The 20,139-nt window shown below is 53.1% G+C and overlaps 2 protein-coding genes across 2 annotated transcripts in view; both read left to right on the top strand.

The window, feature by feature from the left end:
• Cdx1 (caudal type homeobox 1) overlaps positions 1-4,549 on the top strand; it is a 16,895-nt gene extending 12,346 nt beyond the window's left edge. The window contains exons 2-3 of the mRNA XM_005356162.2: positions 3,736-3,881; positions 4,334-4,549. Of these exons, the coding sequence (XP_005356219.1) occupies positions 3,736-3,881; positions 4,334-4,549 (362 nt within the window). The remainder of the gene's footprint in view (positions 1-3,735; positions 3,882-4,333) is intronic.
• A 5,807-nt stretch (positions 4,550-10,356) lies between these two features.
• The window catches only part of Slc6a7 (solute carrier family 6 member 7), a 17,126-nt gene continuing 7,343 nt past the window's right edge, over positions 10,357-20,139 (top strand). The window contains exons 1-6 of the mRNA XM_005356161.3: positions 10,357-10,647; positions 15,328-15,511; positions 17,117-17,248; positions 17,368-17,602; positions 18,571-18,709; positions 19,876-20,010. Of these exons, the coding sequence (XP_005356218.1) occupies positions 10,615-10,647; positions 15,328-15,511; positions 17,117-17,248; positions 17,368-17,602; positions 18,571-18,709; positions 19,876-20,010 (858 nt within the window). The 5' untranslated portion in view covers positions 10,357-10,614. The remainder of the gene's footprint in view (positions 10,648-15,327; positions 15,512-17,116; positions 17,249-17,367; positions 17,603-18,570; positions 18,710-19,875; positions 20,011-20,139) is intronic.

Below are 20,139 nucleotides of genomic sequence, written 5' to 3'. Positions count from 1 at the left end.
GTCCCTATGTCTCTCCACCTCCAGCTGCCTTCCTGGAGGAGGTAGCTTCTGTTGTTGGCTTCTTGTACATATTTTTAGGGAAAAAAATAACATAAAACTAAAATGATATGCTACTTAAAGTTCACAAATGTCTAATTCTTATGTATTTTTGCGTGTGCCTATGTGTGTGTGTGTTCATAAACATGTGTTCACCTGTACCTTTGGGTATCTCCAGCGCCCTCCACCTTAGTCTTTGAGGCAGGGTTTCTCACTGAAGCCAGAGCTGACTGTTTCAGCTAGACTGACTGGCCAGGGAGCCCCAGGGCTTCACCTGTCTCCACCCTATACCCCCAGAAGTGGGATTACAGGCGAGGGAGCCCCCATAACTGGCTTTCCATGGGTTCTGGGGATCTGAACTCGGGTCCCCTACCTGTGTAGCCATCGCGTTTTCTACTGAGCCATCTCCCCAGGCTGGTAGCAGGCTGTTCTTCTAGTAGCCTGTGTCTTGCGCCCTCATACATGTCTAGTTGCTCAGTGCTCCTCTCCATGGGGGCTCACCAGCTCCCTGATCTTGGGTATGGGCATTGTGTTTAGTCTTGTGCTATTAGCAACAATCACTGCTGTGGGCAGTTCTCTGCGAGGTTGTTTCCTGGGAGTCGAGCTTATGGCCAAGGTTTTGTGCCTAGAAAATCAGGATACATGATGCTTAGTTGGCTCCTAGGAGGGTGCTCCAGCTAGTGCTCACTCTGGACAGTAGATAGGAGTCCCTGGTTTCTGGACCATACAAGGGATTGAACATTTTGCTCATTGCTGAATGTTTTCTTAGCAATCAACCTGTGCACTTTAAGCAGATGGGCTAGATAGAAGTTGGCCAGTAGGTTCCTAATTCTATCAACTCCCCTCCAGGGCTATGGACTAGGGCTCCACTGACCCCGGTGGGGACAGAGGTGCTGCAGTGCAGCCAACACCCTAATCTGGAGATCTTGGTTCCTGTTATTACCAGGCTGATGGCCTCAGAGAGAGTAGCTTTCTGTGCCCTGGCTCCCAGCTATAACTGACTGTTGTGGGTCCCTGTTGTTCAGCATAAGGGGACAGAGGCAGGGAGCTGAGAGAGACAGAGAGGGTGAGCAAGCTAGGTACTAAAAGAACAGCTGCCTTCATGACTGGGCTCTTGCAATCAAAGCCCCCTCTGCTGCTCAGCTTATCCTTTTGGACACCACTAGGAGTCTTCCTGGCATTTGAAATTCCCAGCCCGAGGCCATCAATCCCAGCCGGCCCAGACTTTCTGGTCTACTTTTGCCATGATTTGACCTTTTATTCCAGGGAATGGACATAGAGGCGTGGTATGCTCTGTAGCTTCTATTGCCTACACAGGATATTGGGCAGCTCGGTGGTACCTAATAATGATGAGATGGGGAGCTATGCGTTGGAGGCAACTCTAGGCTAGAGGGCATGGCATTGGCACATGTGTGCCCACTTGTCCTCTTGTGACCCTGACTCTGCAGAGAGGTTGGACTAGATCTAGCAGGAGTAGCCAACAGTTTGACATTATTCTATTCAGTAGTAATCTAAGGATGTGTAGTGCAGCGCCCATCGCTGTCGTGGGACACTTGGGGCCCACAGCTGCATTGGACACTCCTGGAAGAGCTCACCGGCCTCTTATTTAGACCTCCAGCAGCCGCACCACTTCCTTAAACCATGGTCTCTTCATCTGAAGCTGGCAGGGGACCAAAATCCCAGGACTCCTGACTCTAGCTAGTGACCCCAGTAGTGGGCTGTGGGTTCAGAGCCCAGCTAAGCTGTGGTGGTAGCAGCCTCAGGCAGAGCTGTTTCTGAGCCAAGAGTGACGTTTCTAGGTCAAGGAGGAGCCTCATCTGGAGCCAAGGCCTTAGCAGCCTCTCCCTCAGCCCCTCCTCTCACCATGCCTGGCACAGGACTGAAGGCCATCCTGGGCTATGTCTCTGCTGTCAGGTGGTACTGTGAGCTTGGTGCATGTGGAAGTGGCCAGTGTGGCTCTGCCATTCTGGCAGAAAACCCAGGGAGAAGCCGCCTGGGAACAGCTGTTGTCTCCCATTCCCCCACAGAACCACTTGGCTGGAGAAGAGCCTGAGTCTGTCCTGCCAAGTCCGTGTGGGATGGATGGGTGGAGGTGGGCCAGATGTAGGTCTTTAGTGCAGGAGCATGGGGGAACAGGCATAGCCAACGGAGTGGGGAGGCAAAGGCCAGGCTTTTTGTGGGTGTGTGGGTGGCAGGGAGATCCAGGGTTATCCCAGGATCGGTCGTGCCCTGGTGTGTGCATGCCTGCTGTCGGCGTGCACCTTCTAGTTCAGCCATGGGTTCAGGTTCTTACAGAGAAAGCTGGTGTTCATCCAGGTCCCCGTACAGTAATATTCTTCACAGACAACCGTCCACGCTCAGCTCCAAAGGCAACCCTGATATTAATAACCTCAGACAACCCTTAAGTCCAGCTCCTGGCCCAGGCTGCACTATCTGGAAACCAAGCCACCACCCTCTTTTCCTGAGACATGTCAGTCCTTCCTGCACCTCCTTCTTATTCCTGCCCCTAATCTACTCTCCACACAGCAGCCAGAAAAACATGAAAGCCTGCAGCAGACGGCATGTCCTCTCTGCTTAGAACTTTGCAGTGAGTCCCATTCCAGGCAGAGGAAAACCTAAGCCCTTCCCCTTGACCTCTGCCCCATCCCCTCTGCTCCTCGCACCCTGGCCCATCAGCTTCCTCACTCATGGTCAGACATGCCCCCACCTCAAGGCCTCTGCATTCTCTGTTCGCTCCACCAGATTCTGTTTCTCTAGGTAGCCTGCATGCTCTTTCTCTCGGTTCAGCTTCAAGAGCCATGGTGTTGAATGTTTGACTTTTTCTTTTTTCTTTTTGAAACAGGGGTCCCACTATGTTACCCAGTCTGGTCACTGGATTCAAGTGACCCAAACGAGTAGCTGGGACTATAGGTGGCACTGCCACCTTCCTCAGCCAGCCCCACTCTGTCTGAAATCCCCACAGCTTCCCACCGCCAAATTCTTAGGAGCCCTGTCTTCTTTCTTTCCCTCAAAATAATTGCCAGTGAACAATGCCAATGTTTTCCATTTTTATTTTCTTTTTGTCTGCGTCCTTCCCCTAGCATTCAAGCAGGGACTTCTCATTTTATTCCCCTGCCCCCCTCAGAGTGTGGCTTGAGGCAGGGACTTGGTTTGTCTAGTGGAAGGAGCTGAGTCATTGCTCTGTGCCTGGACATGGGAGGGAGTGTGAACGGCTCCGGTAGATCAGCCCCTGGTCCCTGGTGCAACCTAGAGCCAGGCCTGGTGTCCTGAATGTCCTGGGTACCCAGCAGACCCTGGGGTCCACCAACAGTCCCCGGCCTTTCAGTCTTTGGGTTAGCACTCAGTAGATCTGGGGAGCCCCCCAAGCTAGAGTATTTCTGAGTCCTGTGTATCCTCCACCGTTGTGACTTCCCTGCACAGGGTGGGCAGGGGGAGCGTCTGGCAACTCCCTTAGCCACAGTCTACCCTCACCAGTCAGGTGTCCCCTTCATAACACTGGTGTTCAGACACACACCCTGGGGACCCTTGAGTCAAAACCATCTGGGGAGTTTGTTCCCACAGCACTGAGCCCTTCTGAGTGAACAGAAGATCTGACACAGCTAGCAGTTTCTTAGCTGCCAGCTGCCTGCCTGGGGCCTCCTGGCCTTTTGGGGTGCTCCATTGCACTCACCCTCCCTCACTGCCCCTTCTACTCCTCAGGTAAGACTCGGACCAAGGACAAATACCGAGTGGTCTACACAGACCACCAGCGCCTGGAGCTGGAAAAGGAGTTCCACTACAGCCGGTATATCACCATCCGACGCAAGTCCGAGTTGGCTGCTAACTTGGGGCTCACAGAGCGGCAGGTATGTAGGTCCTCCGCCTCAGTTCAAGTAACAGGGCCCAGAGTCGGGCTTTCAGGATGTCATGAAGATACAGGGCTCACAAAAAGAGAACAGAGAGGTTGTCTCCCCGACTACTGGCACAGTACTACACAATGCACACTGCCATACTGCTACCTAAGCCCAGTATTGCTGTGCATACATACACACACATATACATACACAGGCTACAGTGGGCATTAGTGCCATTCAGTGCTCTTCAGACCTAGACAAAGGGTGGACACGAGGGACTCTGGAGTAATCGGGCCTTGGAAGGGGAAGAAGGAGGTTACAGAGAACGGTGTCTAGGGCACAGGAGAATGTGTATCAGTGCCTGAGGTCTGGTGGCTACAGCAGGAAGTGGACCATGAAGACCACCTACCCTGACCCAGCTCCCTCTAACCCCTGCTCCATAAAAAGTCTGTACAATCCCACAGGTAAAAATATGGTTCCAGAACCGTCGAGCCAAGGAGCGCAAAGTGAACAAGAAGAAACAGCAACAGCAGCAGCCACTACCTCCCTCGCAGCTGCCCCTGCCGCTGGATGACAACCCCACACCATCAGGGCCACCCCTGGGTAGTCTATGCCCCACCAGTGCTGGCCTTCTGGGTACCCCCTCCCCAGTGCCTGTCAAGGAGGAATTTCTACCCTAGACCCTTCCAGCCTGGGGCCCAGGGATCTAGGGACTCTAATGCTGGGCACCTGGCTTTGCTGGAGCCAAAGAAGCCTGTTTTGAGTTCCAGCCCTGTTGCTGACCCTTGAGGTCACTGTGGACAAATTTCCTACCTAGGACAAGTCACTTGCCAACTCCCTGCCTCCCTTGGCTGGGCTATGTGATGAGCCTTTTGGACAAGGACCTCTTCCAGCTCCTGTGTCCTACGCCATGGGGTGATGGGGGGGGGCACCCTGAGAGGTCTCAGTCACCTGGAGCTATCTCAAGATCCAGAGGGCTCAACAAGCTGTCCAGACAAGACTGAGGCTCCACCTCCTCCTCCTCCTGGGAGGCTGCTGCATGGAGCAGACTGGCCCTGGAGAGGAGTCGGTGTTGAGAGAAGGGGCACACAAGGGTGTAGACTCACATGTGAAGCGTAAGATTGATGCCAGTCCCACCTGTCTCCACCTGAAACCTCACCTCCACCTGCCCTCTATCCCTCCCCAGCCTGGAGGTGCTCTCAAAGCTACCAGGACTGGGCCCGAGGTAAAGGCTGGGCAATTGGTCCCTGCTCTTGAGACAGAACTTGTCCCCTCCTTAGCACCCCAGGAAGGTCTATGGATGAAAGGGAAGCCTCTCAGGGTAGACTTAGACAGAGTCTACCGCCTGCCCATGCCCACCTCCCCATAGACTGACTGTCCATCACACCCAGGGAGGCCCCAGGCCATGGGGAACTCATAACTGGACAGGGGTTAGGGAGAATGGAATCTCTTGAATGCAGGTTCAGAAATAAGTTTTTCCCCCTTAAACAATTTATAAAAATCATACATAGGATTAAAGGAATTTTATAAAAAGTTTCATCACCATCATCCTTTCCTTGTGACTGACTGTGTCTCCTTCCCATTCTGTAGTTCCCCCAACAAAAATCACCTTTAAAACACGACCAGTCGCTGGGCGGTGGTGGCGCACGCCTTTAATCCCAGCGCTCAGGAGGCAGAGGCAGGTGAATCTCTGTGAGTTCGAGACCAACCTGGCCTACAGAGCTAGATCCAGGACAAGCTCCAACGCTTCCTGGCGCGTTCAGTTTAGCTTTTCTTGCAACACTGTTGAAAAACATTGTGAAAAAATTCACACTGCACTCTGCGCACCAGGCCTTGCGGGAAGCACATAGCCCTTTCCCCAAGAGGTACCTGGCCCAGTGGGAAGAGTGCCACACTCATAGTGGTGCTAATATAAAAAGATAAGGGCCAGCCAGAACTTTGCTCTGGACACAGCAGGAACCAGTGCGGTGTGTGGGGATGGAATGCAGATGGGCTCCCTGTGCACCCAGAGGCCTAGGAGGCTTCCTGGGGAAGGCAGTGCTGAGCTAAGACCCTGTGTGATGGTCAAGTCCAGAAGGGAAGGAGGAACAGCGCAATGGGAACGTAGAGTGTTCCTTAAGCTTCTGGGAGGGGACTTCTCACCTTCTTCCCAGAGAGGTGGGCAGAAGTCACTTACATAGGACCTTCTCTGCCCAGAGGGTTCTGGTGCCAGCTGCTTGCCCCTCTGTTTACTGTTCTGGGAGGTGGCTAGGTCATAAAAAGTGTGCTCAGCGTGCCTCCCTTCGCCCTTTGCTCCTGGGCCTGGGATAAGAGTGCACAGGTGTTCCAGTCCCAACACACCAGCCTCTTCTGTCTCCTGCCATCCTCTGGGGGAGACAACAGAGCCTCCTGTAGCAGTTTGACATCTGAGCCGCAGAAATCAGGTGGCACCAGAAGAATGGAGTGGGGAGAGGCTGGTAGCGGCTGAGTTTAGCTGTCTGATCCACATGACCATAGGGTAACTACTTCCCTCTCTGGGCCCCCATTTCCTGCTCCGGTCCAGTTGTTTTGGATGTAAACGGAATTTTGCAGCAAATGCTTTTACCTGTTGAGCCCTTTTACTGCCCAGGCTGACCTCAAGCTCACCATATAGTCTAGCGTGGCCTTGAACAAAAATTGATCCTCCTACCTCGGCCTCCAGAATGCTGGGATAACAATGTTCCTCATGCTTCAAACCCAGGAAACTGATAATTGCACCTGTGACCACTCCCTACTCCCCCCCCCACACACACACCTACAAGGGAGTTCTGGAAGCTTCGTGGCTGAAGGGCCATGACCTCCCCATGACTGACTGGATCATCAGGTTTTGGAGTTAAGTGTGACAGTTGAGTGTAACACACTGGGTTCCAGCGTGACAGCCTCTAGGTTATGAGACTTGGAAGCTAAGATGTGCTTAGCCTCTCTGGGTCTCCTCATCTGACAAAGGGAGCTAAAGCAGCTATTGCTGGGACTGAAGTGTACAGGCTCGGCATATGCTTTGCATCCCACTTGAGATGCTTGCGTGTCTGGCTGCAGTCCCAGCCACTATAGCCCTGAGGTCAGTTGGTGTCATGAGGAGATGAGGTCCTGGCTCTAGAAGACCCTGCCCAGCAGACAGTGGTCACTCACATGGGAGCTTGGAAGGTTGGATGTTGATTACCTGCTCCTTAGTATTTGAACTCCATGAGGAAGAGACGTGGTCTGTATATGTTTATAAGCATGCTATGGTCTTCCTGTCACCTAAAAACATTCCGTTGGAGGGCTGGGGATATAGCTTAGGTGGTAGAGGTGCATGAAGCCCTGGGTTCAACCTCCAGGACTGTGGGTCTGGTAGCACATGCCTGTAATCCCAGCCACCTGAATGGTGGAGGCAGGAAGATAAAGAATTCAAGGTCATCCTTGGCTACGTAGTAAGTTCAAGATCAGCCTGGTGAACCTGACACCCTGTCCAGAAGAAACGTAAGTTCCAGGAGAGGTTGAGGGGTGTAGCAGTGACTAAGGAAAGAAAACTCCTCAGGTTACATCAGACCCTGCAACCACCCCAGAGATGGAGGTGTCCCAGCTATCCTCTGGGGACAGCAGGTGCTATTTTGTACAGGGGAGCTATACATGCCTTTCTGCTAAGTGACAGGCCTGAGCTGCTGCTGGGGATATAGAATCCAATAGTAGAGCTGTCTTGGGCTGGTCCTCTAAGGCACTAGCAAATGAGATAGTTTTGAGCTGCCATATGGATACTGGGAATTGAACCTGGGTCCTCTGGAAGAGCAGCCAGTGCTCTTAACCGCTAAACCATCTCTCTAGCCCGAGCTCTAGCAAATGAAAACAGAGCACAGCAGCACTGTTTTGTATATAGTTTTCTTGGATCCGTAGAACACTAGCTCCACACTGAGAACCCTAGTCCTGTAGAAGCACTAAGTCACTATCAATTGCCACAAGTATGGCAGGGGCTATGAGGCCCCAGGAATGTTCTAGAGACTCCAGGTTGGAAGCTTTGGAAGAGGCGGGCTCCAACACCTGAGGGGTTATGCGTGCATGGCAGCAGAAACTTGGAAGAGGTCTTCTATCTGAGAAAAACTGCCTGGCCTGCGATGGGGAAACAGACGGGCAGCCCACCAGAGCGGCCCTAGAGGGCAATCCCGGCCGGCCGGTCAGCCGGGCTGTTCTAGAAGGGCATCCTCCTCTCTGCACCAGATGGACTGGCAGTCTGGAGCCTCGGTTTTCACAGTCCCCACTCCTCGTTGTAGCAAAACACATGCTCTACGGTGACAAAATCCGAACGTTTAAGCAAATTAAAAATGTTTATTTATATGCACTTAAAAATATCTCCCTATATAATAAAGGAAGTACATTTCCATCTAACACTTTCCTTAAATCAGCACGCATCTCCATTTCACTTCTGGCTTGTGGTGAGACCAGGAGATGTGCCTGGAGAAGGAAAGGGAGGGGCGGGGATAAGAGGGCAGGGGAAGAGCATTTAAGGGGTGTTAGCATCCTAGTCCCTCAGGATGGGTGACAGGGAATAGTCAAGTATGTCTGGTCACTGAACCCTTGCTTATTGCATAATTGCAAAGTTGGAACTTCAGGGGGTAGAATGGCTGATGCGGGGGCAGCATCTGCCAGAAAACCTTAGTATTTTGCTTTTTTTTCCCCACCCAAGGCTGGTGACAGGGAGATGGTGGCAGAGGTGATCAGGAAGTGTTGCCTGCGTGGGCTCACATTTGGTATTCCAGGTGTGGCTCTGCCCCACCCTAAGTGATTTTTGCCAGTACTGCCCTCTGTGAGTTTCAGTTCCCCATCTCGAAAGTATGGGCGCAGCCCCCTGCACCCCATGCCCTCAGTGACTATCGCCAAAGCTCACTGGTCATCATACTTGCTCAAGGAAGGCGAAGCTTCAGTATGGCCTCCGACTTCCAACCACGTGCTGCTATGCAGGGGCCAGAAAGAGGCCAGTATTCTGGGATCCAAAGTCAATGGCCTCACCCCAGCCCTGTCCCGAAGTCCTCTGGACCTTCCAAAGGCCTGACAGTTTCCAGTGGCAAAGGGAGAGAAGTAGGAGGGGGAACCTGCAAGAGCCTCCTTCCTGAGCCCCAGGCCTCTGGTCCTCCCCAGACAGGGCCATAGGCACTCCAGGCTTATTCCAAAGCCCTGAGATCCTCTGAGGTCTTGGGCATATGACATCATTCCTCTGAGCAAGTTTCCTCATGTATAAAATTTGTTCTACACATACCTGCTTTCTGGGGATGTTGGGAAGAATTAATAATTGAATACTAGACATGAGTGCCCATCATAATACAGCAGGGCTCAGGAAATGTCCTCTGCCCATCTTGGCCTCCTGAGGTTCCTAGGGGCAGAAGCAGCTAGGGGAAGCTCCTTTCTCCTAAGTCAGGGAAGCCTTGACTGGTTAGACTCTGGTAGGAATAGCTCAGATGTTGGGAAAGCGAGGTGGGCCCTCTACCCAGCTCAGGAACTCTGGAGCTTTCTTCTCTTCTCAAACCCCAGAGGTCAGAGCAGACCTATCCTGCCATCTCCTGAAGTCCTCTCCCTGCTGGAGCTGGCAAACATGTTAATGGCAAATGTCTGAAGGGGGCACCTTTAGTGGCCAGGGATTTGCCATGTCTGGTTTCTCCTAGTGCTCTGATCTCTCAGATACCCCAGCTCTTATTTCCCCATCCTAGCAGAAGGCTCACAAGATGCCCAGGCGCTCAGAGGGCTCAGCCAGATACCTGCTGGCTGATGGCCCTAGTCACAGATAAAACACATGGCTCTGGGGCCATAGTGCTGGTAGACAGGAACTTGGTTTATCATTACATCACAAGCCACCACAGCACAGTGAGACCTACCTGTCCTTTTCCTCCCCCAAGCCTCCCAATTGCACTTTCATCCCATGAAGAGGAGTAGTGCTGAGGGCCACCATGTCTACGGGAAGTCTATGAAGCCTGACTCTGTTGTTGATGTCACACACTAACTGTGTGGCCTTACCTGATCTTTAATTTCCTCACCTGTGAAATAGAAGGACTAACACGGGCCTCTCTAGGTTGAGAAAACGAGATGAGGCCAGGATCATTTTAAGGTACTGGAGAAGTACTGATAGACTACTGGAAACAACAGTCAGTTAGTAACAAGCAGCTTTACTTGAGTACCTACTGTGTGGCAGCTCCATGCTGGTTGTTTTGTTTGGCCTCCCTGAGTTCCTTACGGGCCCAGTAAAGTGTAAGGTAAGAAACTTAAGGTCATCAGCAATGAAGATGTAGTGTGCTAGAACTCCATACATGAATATTAGTGTTCAGGAGCACTCTGCCTGCGTCTCTGCTCGCCCATCTAATGAAAGGGAGACCCAGAGAAGGCAGTCACTTGCCCAAGGTCACGCAGGAGACCGTAGCTGCTGCCGATGGTTTCTGTCACGCACCCCCCTCCCCACCCGCTCTGGCCGCTCCAATCCGCATCTCTGCGTGCGGGGGCGCGCGCATCCCCCCGCCGCCGTCTGTCCGTCATCAGATCTGTCTGGGTGTTTTCCCGGCGTAGGGCGCTGAGCAGAGATAGGAGAGAGAGACAGAGAGTCAGGGCGTTCGCAGCGCCCCACGCCCGCAGCGGCCTCACGGCAGCGCCTGCGCCCTCCTCAGCCGGTGCGCGGGAGCCGCGGGGGGCAAAGGCGCAGCGGTAGGACCAGCGCTCCGCCCGCCTCGCTGGCTCTCTGCTCTCCAGCAAGCACCAGCGCCAGTTCTCCAAGATGAAGAAGCTCCAGGGAGCTCACCTCCGCAAGGTAGGGCACGAGGGCGGAGCGCACCTGCCTGAGGCTGGGAGGATCGACGGGCCAAAGAGATGTCCCCCCCCCCACCCCACCCCGCAAGGCTAGAGAACCTCCTCCCAAGATGGATTACGGGGAGGGGCGGGGTCACGATCTCCACTAGTGGGTCGCGGTGTAGAGCTAGGGTCCAGATTCACTGTGCTCCATCTGCAAACAGGTGTCTGCAGCCCCAGGGGGCTCGGATGGATGACTGGGGTCAGATACCGCCCCCTCTTCCAGTTCACCATCTGTTCTACCAGGGCCTGACAAGGTGGGGGCGTTAAGCGCTACAGAGCTCTTCTGAGGTAGTATCACGCCCTGGCCTCTCCTGGACACGCTGTATAGACCCAAGGGCCTCTGTCCGCCTCCAGCACACTCATTTCAGTCCTAAGGACTCGGGCTGGGTCCCTCTGCGGTCTCCCTTGTCCGTTTTCACTGCAGCCTTCCCTTTCCTGCTGAGCGGACCTCTCCCCTGAGAAGACCCCAGGCAGTCCGTGATCGGGACTGAAGGGAGGCAAGGGTGGGATCTGGGTACCTAAAAATAGGAGGTAAGGTACCGGTAGAGATATCAGGCAGACCTCGATCTCTCTACCTTCCATGCTGGACCTCCCGGTTGTTTGTGGGGGAGGGGAACTACTGAGGTAAGTTTTCAGGCGACTAGCTTTAAAGAGTCAGCCCTAGACAGGGTAAGAGAACTGAGTACTGCTTCGGAAGCTGCCACTAGGTGGTAACCGGTCAGGTTCATTCTCCAGCCAGTCATCTCCCGTGTGGAGAAAACAACCCCCCACCCACTGGGTTGTGTGAGATGTGGAGATGCTATAAACAGGAAGGGGCCACTACAATGGAAAAGACTTCACCGGGGCTGGTTGCTGTTATCACAACACACACACACACACACACACACACACACACACACACACACGCCTTCATTCACGATTTCTGTCCTTATGCTCCCAGGCCTGGAAACGCTGGGATAGTTGGGTCTTTTCTATTGGCTGACAGGAGTCACTTCTTAAAGCCGTTTATGGTCTCTTGGATCATATTGGTCTTGTTCCCATTCCCTCGAGGGTTTTCTTTCTCTTCTTTGCTCTTCCTTCCCACTAGAACCTCTTCCCCTCTCTGTCACAGCCACACGTGATAGCATGCAGTAGAAAGCTCTTGCTGGATGCTCCACAGGAGCTTCTCCAGCCTCTTCTTGAGCCACGCACTAGACTCCACTAGCCCATTTTATAGATGGGGCAGCTGAGGCACAGAAGGAAGTGCTTCACGACTTACCTGGAAGTAGAAGCTACCTAGAACAAGCAGAACAGAGCTGACGCCCCCCCCCATGACTCAGAGAGAAGAGGGCATTTGTGAGCAATGCCAAGGAAGAGCTCTGCCCTTGACTTGCCATTTGACCTTGGGCCCCTCCCTTTCCTTTCTGAAGCTCTGTTTTCTGCAGCGAAGTGGGGATTCCCCAATGCCTTTTGTCTTTCCAAGACGGTAGAGGATCCCCCCCCCCAGGCTTGGCAGTACTCCCTCTCCTAGCCCCCTTCTCCTGATGTCTGGGAGTGGGACCCATATCTGTTGGTTCCTAAAAGGGGGGGTGCAGGTGCCTGCTCAGAAGTGTTTTCCTGAATGATTCAGAGTGGGGAGCGGGAGCTCCCAACCAGGTGGAAAAGAAAAGCCAGCCAGGTAGGTTCTGGCCCTGCCCCATTTACTTGGCTGCTGTCTGCAGCTCCTGGACCATCCCCAAAGCCTCCTGGGATTCACCTGATGGTGAGGCTAGGGTGTCATGTAGGTTCCTGATTGGCTCAGCTTTGGGGGACCCCCTATCCCCTGGCCCTAGAATAGGAGAAAGCTTCCTTCTGATTGGGGGAGGTGGGGGACCAGTTGGCAGCCTTCTGCTCTTAGAACTCTCGTCGCCATGGAAACGGATCGGACTGCTCTGTGAGTGTGGAAAGGGCAGCGTCTCTGAGGGGATCAGAAGAGCCTCGTTACTGGGACCTCCTGTCAGCCCGCCTGAAAGGGGCAGGGTATCTGTGGGTGACAGGCTTACCTTGGACCCTAGTGACAAGGGTAGCTGGCTGACACCGCCTTGCTCTTAGGCTGCCTGTACAAGCCTGAGGGTCCCCAAAGGCTGATTCTCACAACTAGAGAGGCAGCCGGAGAGCAGGGGAGGGTGGGGAGGGAGGAGCTCAGCTAAGCCTGGGAGTTGCTGTCACCCTCACCACAGCCTGTCCTAGGCCACAGCGGAAAACCGCCACTCCAGCATCTACGGATCTTAGTTTTAAAGCACCTTTTTCATTTTGTCTGTCACCATCACCCACAATTATGCCAGGCTGTCCCTGACACTGTTGCCTAACCACAAACACACTTGCTGCCATGGTCACACCGCTGTCACTGAGTCACCTCAAGCCTGCAATTTCAGTGAGGCCGCAGGAGCCACTGTCCAGCCTGACACTAGAGCAGACATCTCCAGCTGTGTGATACCTCTGTTCACCTCTATTTCCAGGGATGAAAGCCAGGCCTGGAATATGAGGGCAGATGCTCACCACTGAGCCACACCCCGGCTCCCCTTTCATCAGTAATGCTCATGTGGCCAGTGCCCGGTGACGTCTCTGTCACTACCTATTTTGGGTGGAAAGTCTTTAGGAAGAAAACTCATCTAGTTTGGCTTGGCTGAGTCCCTGGGGAGGCTCTTACCTGGCCCCCAGTCATTGTGAGCCTCTAGCGAAGACCTTGGCTCCCTGACACTGCCTAGACTCACATACCTGAAGGTACCAGCACTTGAGACCCTTTTCTTTTTTTTTTTATTTTATAGTACAATGGTATATAATTCTTTTGCAATACAAAAATAATTGTAAAAGGTTTTTTTTTCCCATTTCTAAGTATGCACTACAGATTTTAAATAGTACATTGATGAGACCCTTTTCTTAAACAGAAATTAGGAACACTGCATTCTAGTCCCTATTTGGAATGGCCTGGCTCACTAAATAAGCTGTCCTGTCCTACAAGCGAAGATAAACATTTTAAATTGTGTCAACCCAGCTTTTTTTGTTTTTGTTTTTGTTTTTTTTGTTTTTGTTTTTTTCGAGACAGGGTTTCTCTGTGGTTTTGGAGCCTGTCCTGGAACTAGCTCTTGTAGACCAGGCTGCTCTCGAACTCACAGAGATCCGCCTGCCTCTGCCTCCCAAGTGCTGGGATTAAAGGCGTGCGCCACCACCGCCCGGCTTCAACCCAGCTTTTGACTGGAGAATTTTTCCACAGTCTGACTATGAGCACCTCAAAGGATATGTTTCTGGAAACAATGATCTCCCCAATCTCCACATTGTCTAGATGGGGAAACTGAGGCTCAGAAGACCACAGTCACACAGTGTATTAGCATAGGCCAGGGGCCAGAATCGGTGCCCTGGTTCCCAGGATTTCCCAGGATAGGAAGCTGAGGGCATGTGCTTTTCTCCTGTGCTACACACCATGGCTGGATATTTACCGATTGGTCTGCTTTGTATTTCCATTCTCCTGGGCACTAGGGAGTTTCAAAAGCAAAGAGGCAATGTGGGCTGCCATCTTCTGACCCCCTCCCATGTTCCTTCCTGGGAGTTGCTCTCTGAATTTCAGATGGTCCTCCTGGTACCTCGGAGCCTCCTTCAGGTACTAAAGCCAGAATAACTCACAAACAGGCCAACTTGCGTTCTTTGGGGCCAAGATGCCCAGACCAGAATAACTCACAAACAGGCCAGCTTGCGTTCTTTGGGGCCCAGATCCCAAGCGTCTGAGGCTGACCTCGGCCTCTTAGCCCCAGCCACAGGGAGAGTACCTAGGGGGCCGCACCAACCACAGCAGATCCTGGAAGGAACCAGTCAGGACACTTGACCTCATTCTCGTCTGCATTTTCCTATCCATTAATGACAGTTGGACTCTGACTCTCTGAGACAGAACATAAGAGGTTTCTTTCTGAGTGCAGGCGAAACCCACAGTCCCTGCTAGGCTCTCTGAGCCACAAGACAGAATTTGGATGCCTTCCCTCAGGGAAGCCCACATTCAGTCAAGTTCTTTGCCTCCCCTACCAAGGGTACCCTGATTTCTTCTCTCTGTCACCCCTGGAGCCTCTTTTCCCGAACACCTTGCAGTCTGTCCACCTGTCCTTGGGTGTCCTAGTATCCGGATGGAGATAACCTCCAAGTGGGTAAAGACCAGGCCATTAGCCTCATGAGTGCTGGGTGCCAGACGTGGCTCTCCTAACAGCCAAGCAGGCAAAAGCCTCAGGTAGGTCATGACCCCTCCCAGAGCCTCGCCTTTCCTCGTGCTCAGAATGCAGTGTAGATGAGTAGTTGGCTCAGGTGACATGAGTAGAAAGTTTAGTGCTGTGATCACTAACACACGATGACCGTCACAAAGGTCATCGTTGGCCATGGTATTAAAATCGGATCATCCTTGGCCTGTTTCTGCTGGCCAAGATGAAGCCAGACAGTTTCCTAAGGCCTGAGCTACCCTGCTGGTCCCTCAAGATCTCCAAACTAGAGCCTCTTGCAACCAGGTGAAACCGCTTGATTATCTGAACTGATAGAGCATCTCCCACTCAGCCCTGTCCAGTTCCACGGTCTTGGCTTGGGTTCCCAGCTCCACTCTGGCCTCATCCACCTCCCTCTTTGTTTTGTTCCCCTTTCCTGGCAGCCTGTCACCCCAGACCTGCTGATGACCCCCAGTGACCAGGGTGATGTGGACTTGGATGTGGACTTTGCAGCAGACAGGGGCAACTGGACGGGCAAGCTGGACTTCTTGCTGTCTTGTATCGGCTACTGCGTGGGCTTGGGAAATGTCTGGCGGTTTCCCTACCGAGCCTACACCAATGGAGGCGGTATGAGTCTGGGGACCTCTTGGGAGTAGCTGGGGTGACAGATCAAGACTTCTTGTGTTGGGGGAGCTATACGGTGACCTTTGAAGTAAACTTAGGAGGAAGGAGCTTACTCTGCCTGTCTCTTTTCATCACCATTCCAGACTCTTCAGTGGGCAGGAGGAGCTGCCCACTAGCTCACAGTGTAAAGTGTAGTACCCACAGTCACTTCTCATACACTTTGCCTTGTCTCCTGTCCCCTCCCACACCTCCTCCAAGGCCCTGCTCCACCCACCATTCCTGCTCTAGAATCTTCAGTGTCCCCTCTCCTGATTCTTTCCATTCAGATTGCAGACACAAGATCTATGCTATTTTACAAGCAATTCCCTTTGTCCTTGATTCTCCATCAGGTTAACATTCTAAGCCTCATCAACAATGGCTAGGGCTAGATCCTGGCCTTGGTGCCTGTCTCATGCCCTGAGAACAACCCTTCTAGGTAGGCACCTTGGAAATGCTGAGGTGATTGGGGTCTGGAGAGGCCAAATTATTTGTTCAAAGTCACCTGATGCAGATTCAACCTTCCAACTGTCTTCCCCAGGGCTACATGCTCTTACTATAGCTCCAAATCCCTCTCCCAAACTTGTTAAGAAGTGTGTGTTGGTAAAGAGAAACCCAGGTAACACTAGAGCAAGCAAAATCATGAGCCCACCAAGACTCTCCCCTCCCCCACTCCCTGCTTCCCTATCCTTTCTGTATGTTGACCTCACTTTTTCCTCAGACAAGCAGCCCTCATCCATGAAGTTGGGGTGGGGAGCCCAGATATATGCACTTCCGGGATGACTCTGCTCTGGAGGGTTTAGCCATCCAGAACCTCTTAGAAGATCACCTGAATTGGCCGGGTGGTGGTGGCGCACGCCTTTAATCCCAGCACTCAGGAGGTAGAGGCAGGTAGATCTGTGAGTTCCAGGGCAGCCTGGTCTACAGAACGTGTTCCAGGACAGGCTCCAAAGCTACAGAGAAACCCTGTCTCAAAAACAAAAGCAACAAAAAAACGATCACCTGAATAAATCCATATACAGGATTGCAAGGGAAGTGAGGGGTGTGACTTGGATATCTACCCACATCTCTTCAGGAGGGAGGGCAGAGGGCTAGCTGTGCGACTCCAGCCCTTCCAGAGCCAGCTGGTAGTAGGCAGCTGTCTGAAGGAGGTGGCTGTCTATGTGTGAAGAGAAGGGGAAGGGATGCCAGGCCCAGGAAACTGCAAGGCCCATGAAATCTCAGGTGTCAGCCAGCTCGTCTGAGGCAGCATTCATGAGGAAGGGACCACTGGAACCGATTCTGGAGGTGCAGAGCTGCCACTCTTGGCAAGATAACTCATTTATCCACTCTTCACGAATTCACTCACTCAGCAGGTGCTTCTGGAGTGTCTGCTCTGTGCCCAGCCACTCCTGGGCTCTCTTGCTACAGGAATGTGCAAATACCCACTAGCTCCCCTGGCCTCAGTGACTCTTGGGAAACCTGCTTCATCCCCCACAGGTGGATGGGGTAGGTGGCTGCTGTCAAGGGACAGCGGTGGGGCCTTGGGGGGAGTTCACCTGACTCCCACCCCCATCTGCTTCCTCTCTGCAGGAGCCTTCCTTGTTCCCTACTTCCTCATGTTGGCCATCTGCGGCATCCCCCTCTTCTTTCTTGAGCTCTCCCTGGGCCAGTTCTCCAGCCTGGGACCCCTGGCTGTCTGGAAAATCAGCCCCCTCTTCAAAGGTAAGGCCGCAGTGATTCCTGGCTTTGTCGAGCCAGCGAGCCAGCGGGAACCTTGGGGGAGAAGTTGCCCTCCTCTCAGGCTCTAGCAGGGAGGTGACGCTGTCCCTCCCCTGCTCCAGGTGCAGGTGCGGCCATGCTGCTCATCGTAGGCCTGGTGGCTATCTACTACAACATGATCATCGCCTATGTCCTCTTCTACCTCTTCGCCTCCCTCACCAGCAACCTGCCCTGGGAGCACTGTGGCAACTGGTGGAACACAGAGCGCTGCCTGGAGCACAGAGGCCCCAGGGATGGCAATGGGGTGCTGCCCCTTAACCTCAGCAGTACTGTCAGCCCCAGCGAGGAGTACTGGAGGTCGGTGGGACCGGGGAAGCCGCTGAGGGTAGGCAGGAGGAGGGGGTGCTGTGCCAGCCTGTGGAGGCTCCTCTCCTGGCCAGCTACTCTTAGAACAAGACAACTGTCCTGACTAATTCAGAAGGTGGCTGTGCAGCTTGCGGGAAAGAGTGCATGAGAACTGTGGTCTAGCTCCAGGGTGAGGGGTTAGTAGGTGCCCGTTTATTAATGAAAGTGACGTTTATTATCGAAAGTGACATGTTAGAGTCTCAGTTTCCTCCACTGTCGCAGTGGGGGTGGTAACCACACCGGCTTCATCGGACCTTTGTCCATTTAAGTCACTCTCTCATGTATCCGTTCTTTGAATGAGCATTTATTGAATTCACTACTATGTCATTTGGTAAAACACTTACCATAGAGCCTGGGCCCTATGGAGTTAGAACCATCTCAAGATTAGTGTAAGAGCAGAGGTGAGATGAAGGTTGCCTGGGAGGTTTAAACAGGCAACATGGATAAAGCTATCATTTCAGTGCCAGGCTCTCATGAGCCCCGGAATGTTGGCTTCGGGAAGACATTGGGGCTAATTAGCCTATCCCAGCTGAAAAACAAGGGCCAGGAGCTTGCTCAGTAGCGGCAATGGTGATACTAAGGACTCCCGACTCTCAGGTCTTGTTCCAGGATGTTCTAGAGGAGCCCAGACCCTGGGTGACTAGTCCCCCCTTCTCCTGCGCATGATCACTGGCAAGGGTCCCCCCCCCGTGTGTATTCGTGTGCAAATACCAGGTCCATCAAGCCTACACCTGCTGTTTGCGCCCCAAAGGAGGTGGGGACAGCTAGAGGCAAGCTGGGCTCAGGCAGTCTGAGAAAAATGGGAGGGATTTCCAAAGCATCACATGGGGGGGGAGCTACTGGACATGACTCCCCCCACATACCTATGGAGTGTGTGTGGCAGGGTGACCAGAAGACTCTCGGATTGTTGTCTCCCACAGTCGCTATGTCCTGCACATTCAGGGCAGCCAGGGCATCGGGCAACCTGGGGAGATTCGCTGGAACCTCTGCCTCTGCCTGCTGCTGGCCTGGGTCATCGTGTTCCTCTGTATCCTCAAAGGGGTGAAGTCCTCGGGCAAGGTGAGGCTTGGGAGGCAGGGGGCCAAAATTCAGGGGCTGGAGAGGAGGTAGGGTGATGGCCAAGGTTGAGAAGGTGATAGAATTCACCTGGTGAGGGGAAGAGAGTACCTGAGGAGGGCTCTGCTCAGAGGGCATGGAGGTTACTAGGGACCCTGGGCCTCCCTGCTTCTCTAGGCTGGGTACCTGCTTTGGGCAATACCCATAGCTTATTCAAGTTGGCATCCTTGCTCAGAGCTTGGCAATTTGCAGATTCAGTGAGGATGTGTGGAATGCTTATGGGGTGGGTATATAGATCAGACCTCTTGGAGCAGCAGGTGATCTGTACCCAGATGTTACACTAACTGGAAAGCACCCCCCCCCCAGGTGGGAGACAACTTTGGCATGGGTAGGTCTGGGGTTCCATGGCTGTTACCACACTATGCTCCTCTGATCTTTCTCTCAGTGAAGCCTTCCTCCACGTTGGCTTCCTCCACCTGCTTCTCCAGTCTGCAGATCTTGTAGAACTTACCTTATTGGGTAAGGCAGGCTTACTACAACTTACCCACCCACCCCATACCCGATCTTTGTGGCAGGAAAGGATTATCTGTTTGACTTGGCCTGTTCATGAGCCCACCCTGCTGCTGGACATGAAGTGAATCCCTTGTAGGGAAAGTTGGACTACTGTTAGCAGGTGAAGACAAACTAGATATAATCAGCAGGCACTGCAGGTGGTAGGCAGAGAGAAGGGCAATGGGATGTTTGTCAAAGGCCATAAATGACCTCGGCTAAGCAAGAGGACATCACTATACAATATAGGGTAGAAAGTGTTAGCCAGGAGGGGCCACCACGGTCACCATCAAGGCAGAAGATGAGATAGAGAAGTGGCCGACTAGATGTTCAAGAAGTTGGGGGTGTCTGGTGGCTTACAGGGGTACCAGCTAGGTACAGGAGGAGGAGACTCACCACCAGTGGTGCTAGCCTGTATCAGGGGAAGTAGTAGAAACGGGACTGGGGGGCCTTGGAAGGAGGGTAGCAACACTGGGCTGCTGATGGAGGGAGCAGGACCAGAATGATGGCTGTTCCTGGTTCAGAACCACCAAAAGTTGAAAAGGTGGGTGTCCGGGATGAAGTCTGGGTCAGGCAGAGCTGTACGGACTCCTCTGCCACTCCCACCTGCCCTCTTCCAGGTGGTGTATTTCACGGCCACCTTTCCCTACCTCATCCTGCTCATGCTGTTAGTGCGAGGAGTGACCCTTCCCGGGGCCTGGAAGGGCATCCAGTTTTATCTCACACCCCAGTTCCACCACCTATTGTCTTCCAAGGTGAGCGGGGAGCATGAAAGGAGAGGGGGGCAGGGGTGAAAACCCTCCAAGGGAAGCCTCCAGAAGTAGCAATTTACCAGCCCTTCTTGTGTATCAACGTTTATTCTTTAAAATCCTATGAAGCAGTCT

Source organism: Microtus ochrogaster, chromosome 18, assembly GCF_000317375.1.
Source record: "Microtus ochrogaster isolate Prairie Vole_2 chromosome 18, MicOch1.0, whole genome shotgun sequence".
In the NCBI taxonomy this organism is placed as follows: Eukaryota; Metazoa; Chordata; class Mammalia; order Rodentia; family Cricetidae; genus Microtus; species Microtus ochrogaster.
Note: the sequence above shows the minus strand (reverse complement) of the source record. Positions and strands in the feature narration are given on the sequence as shown.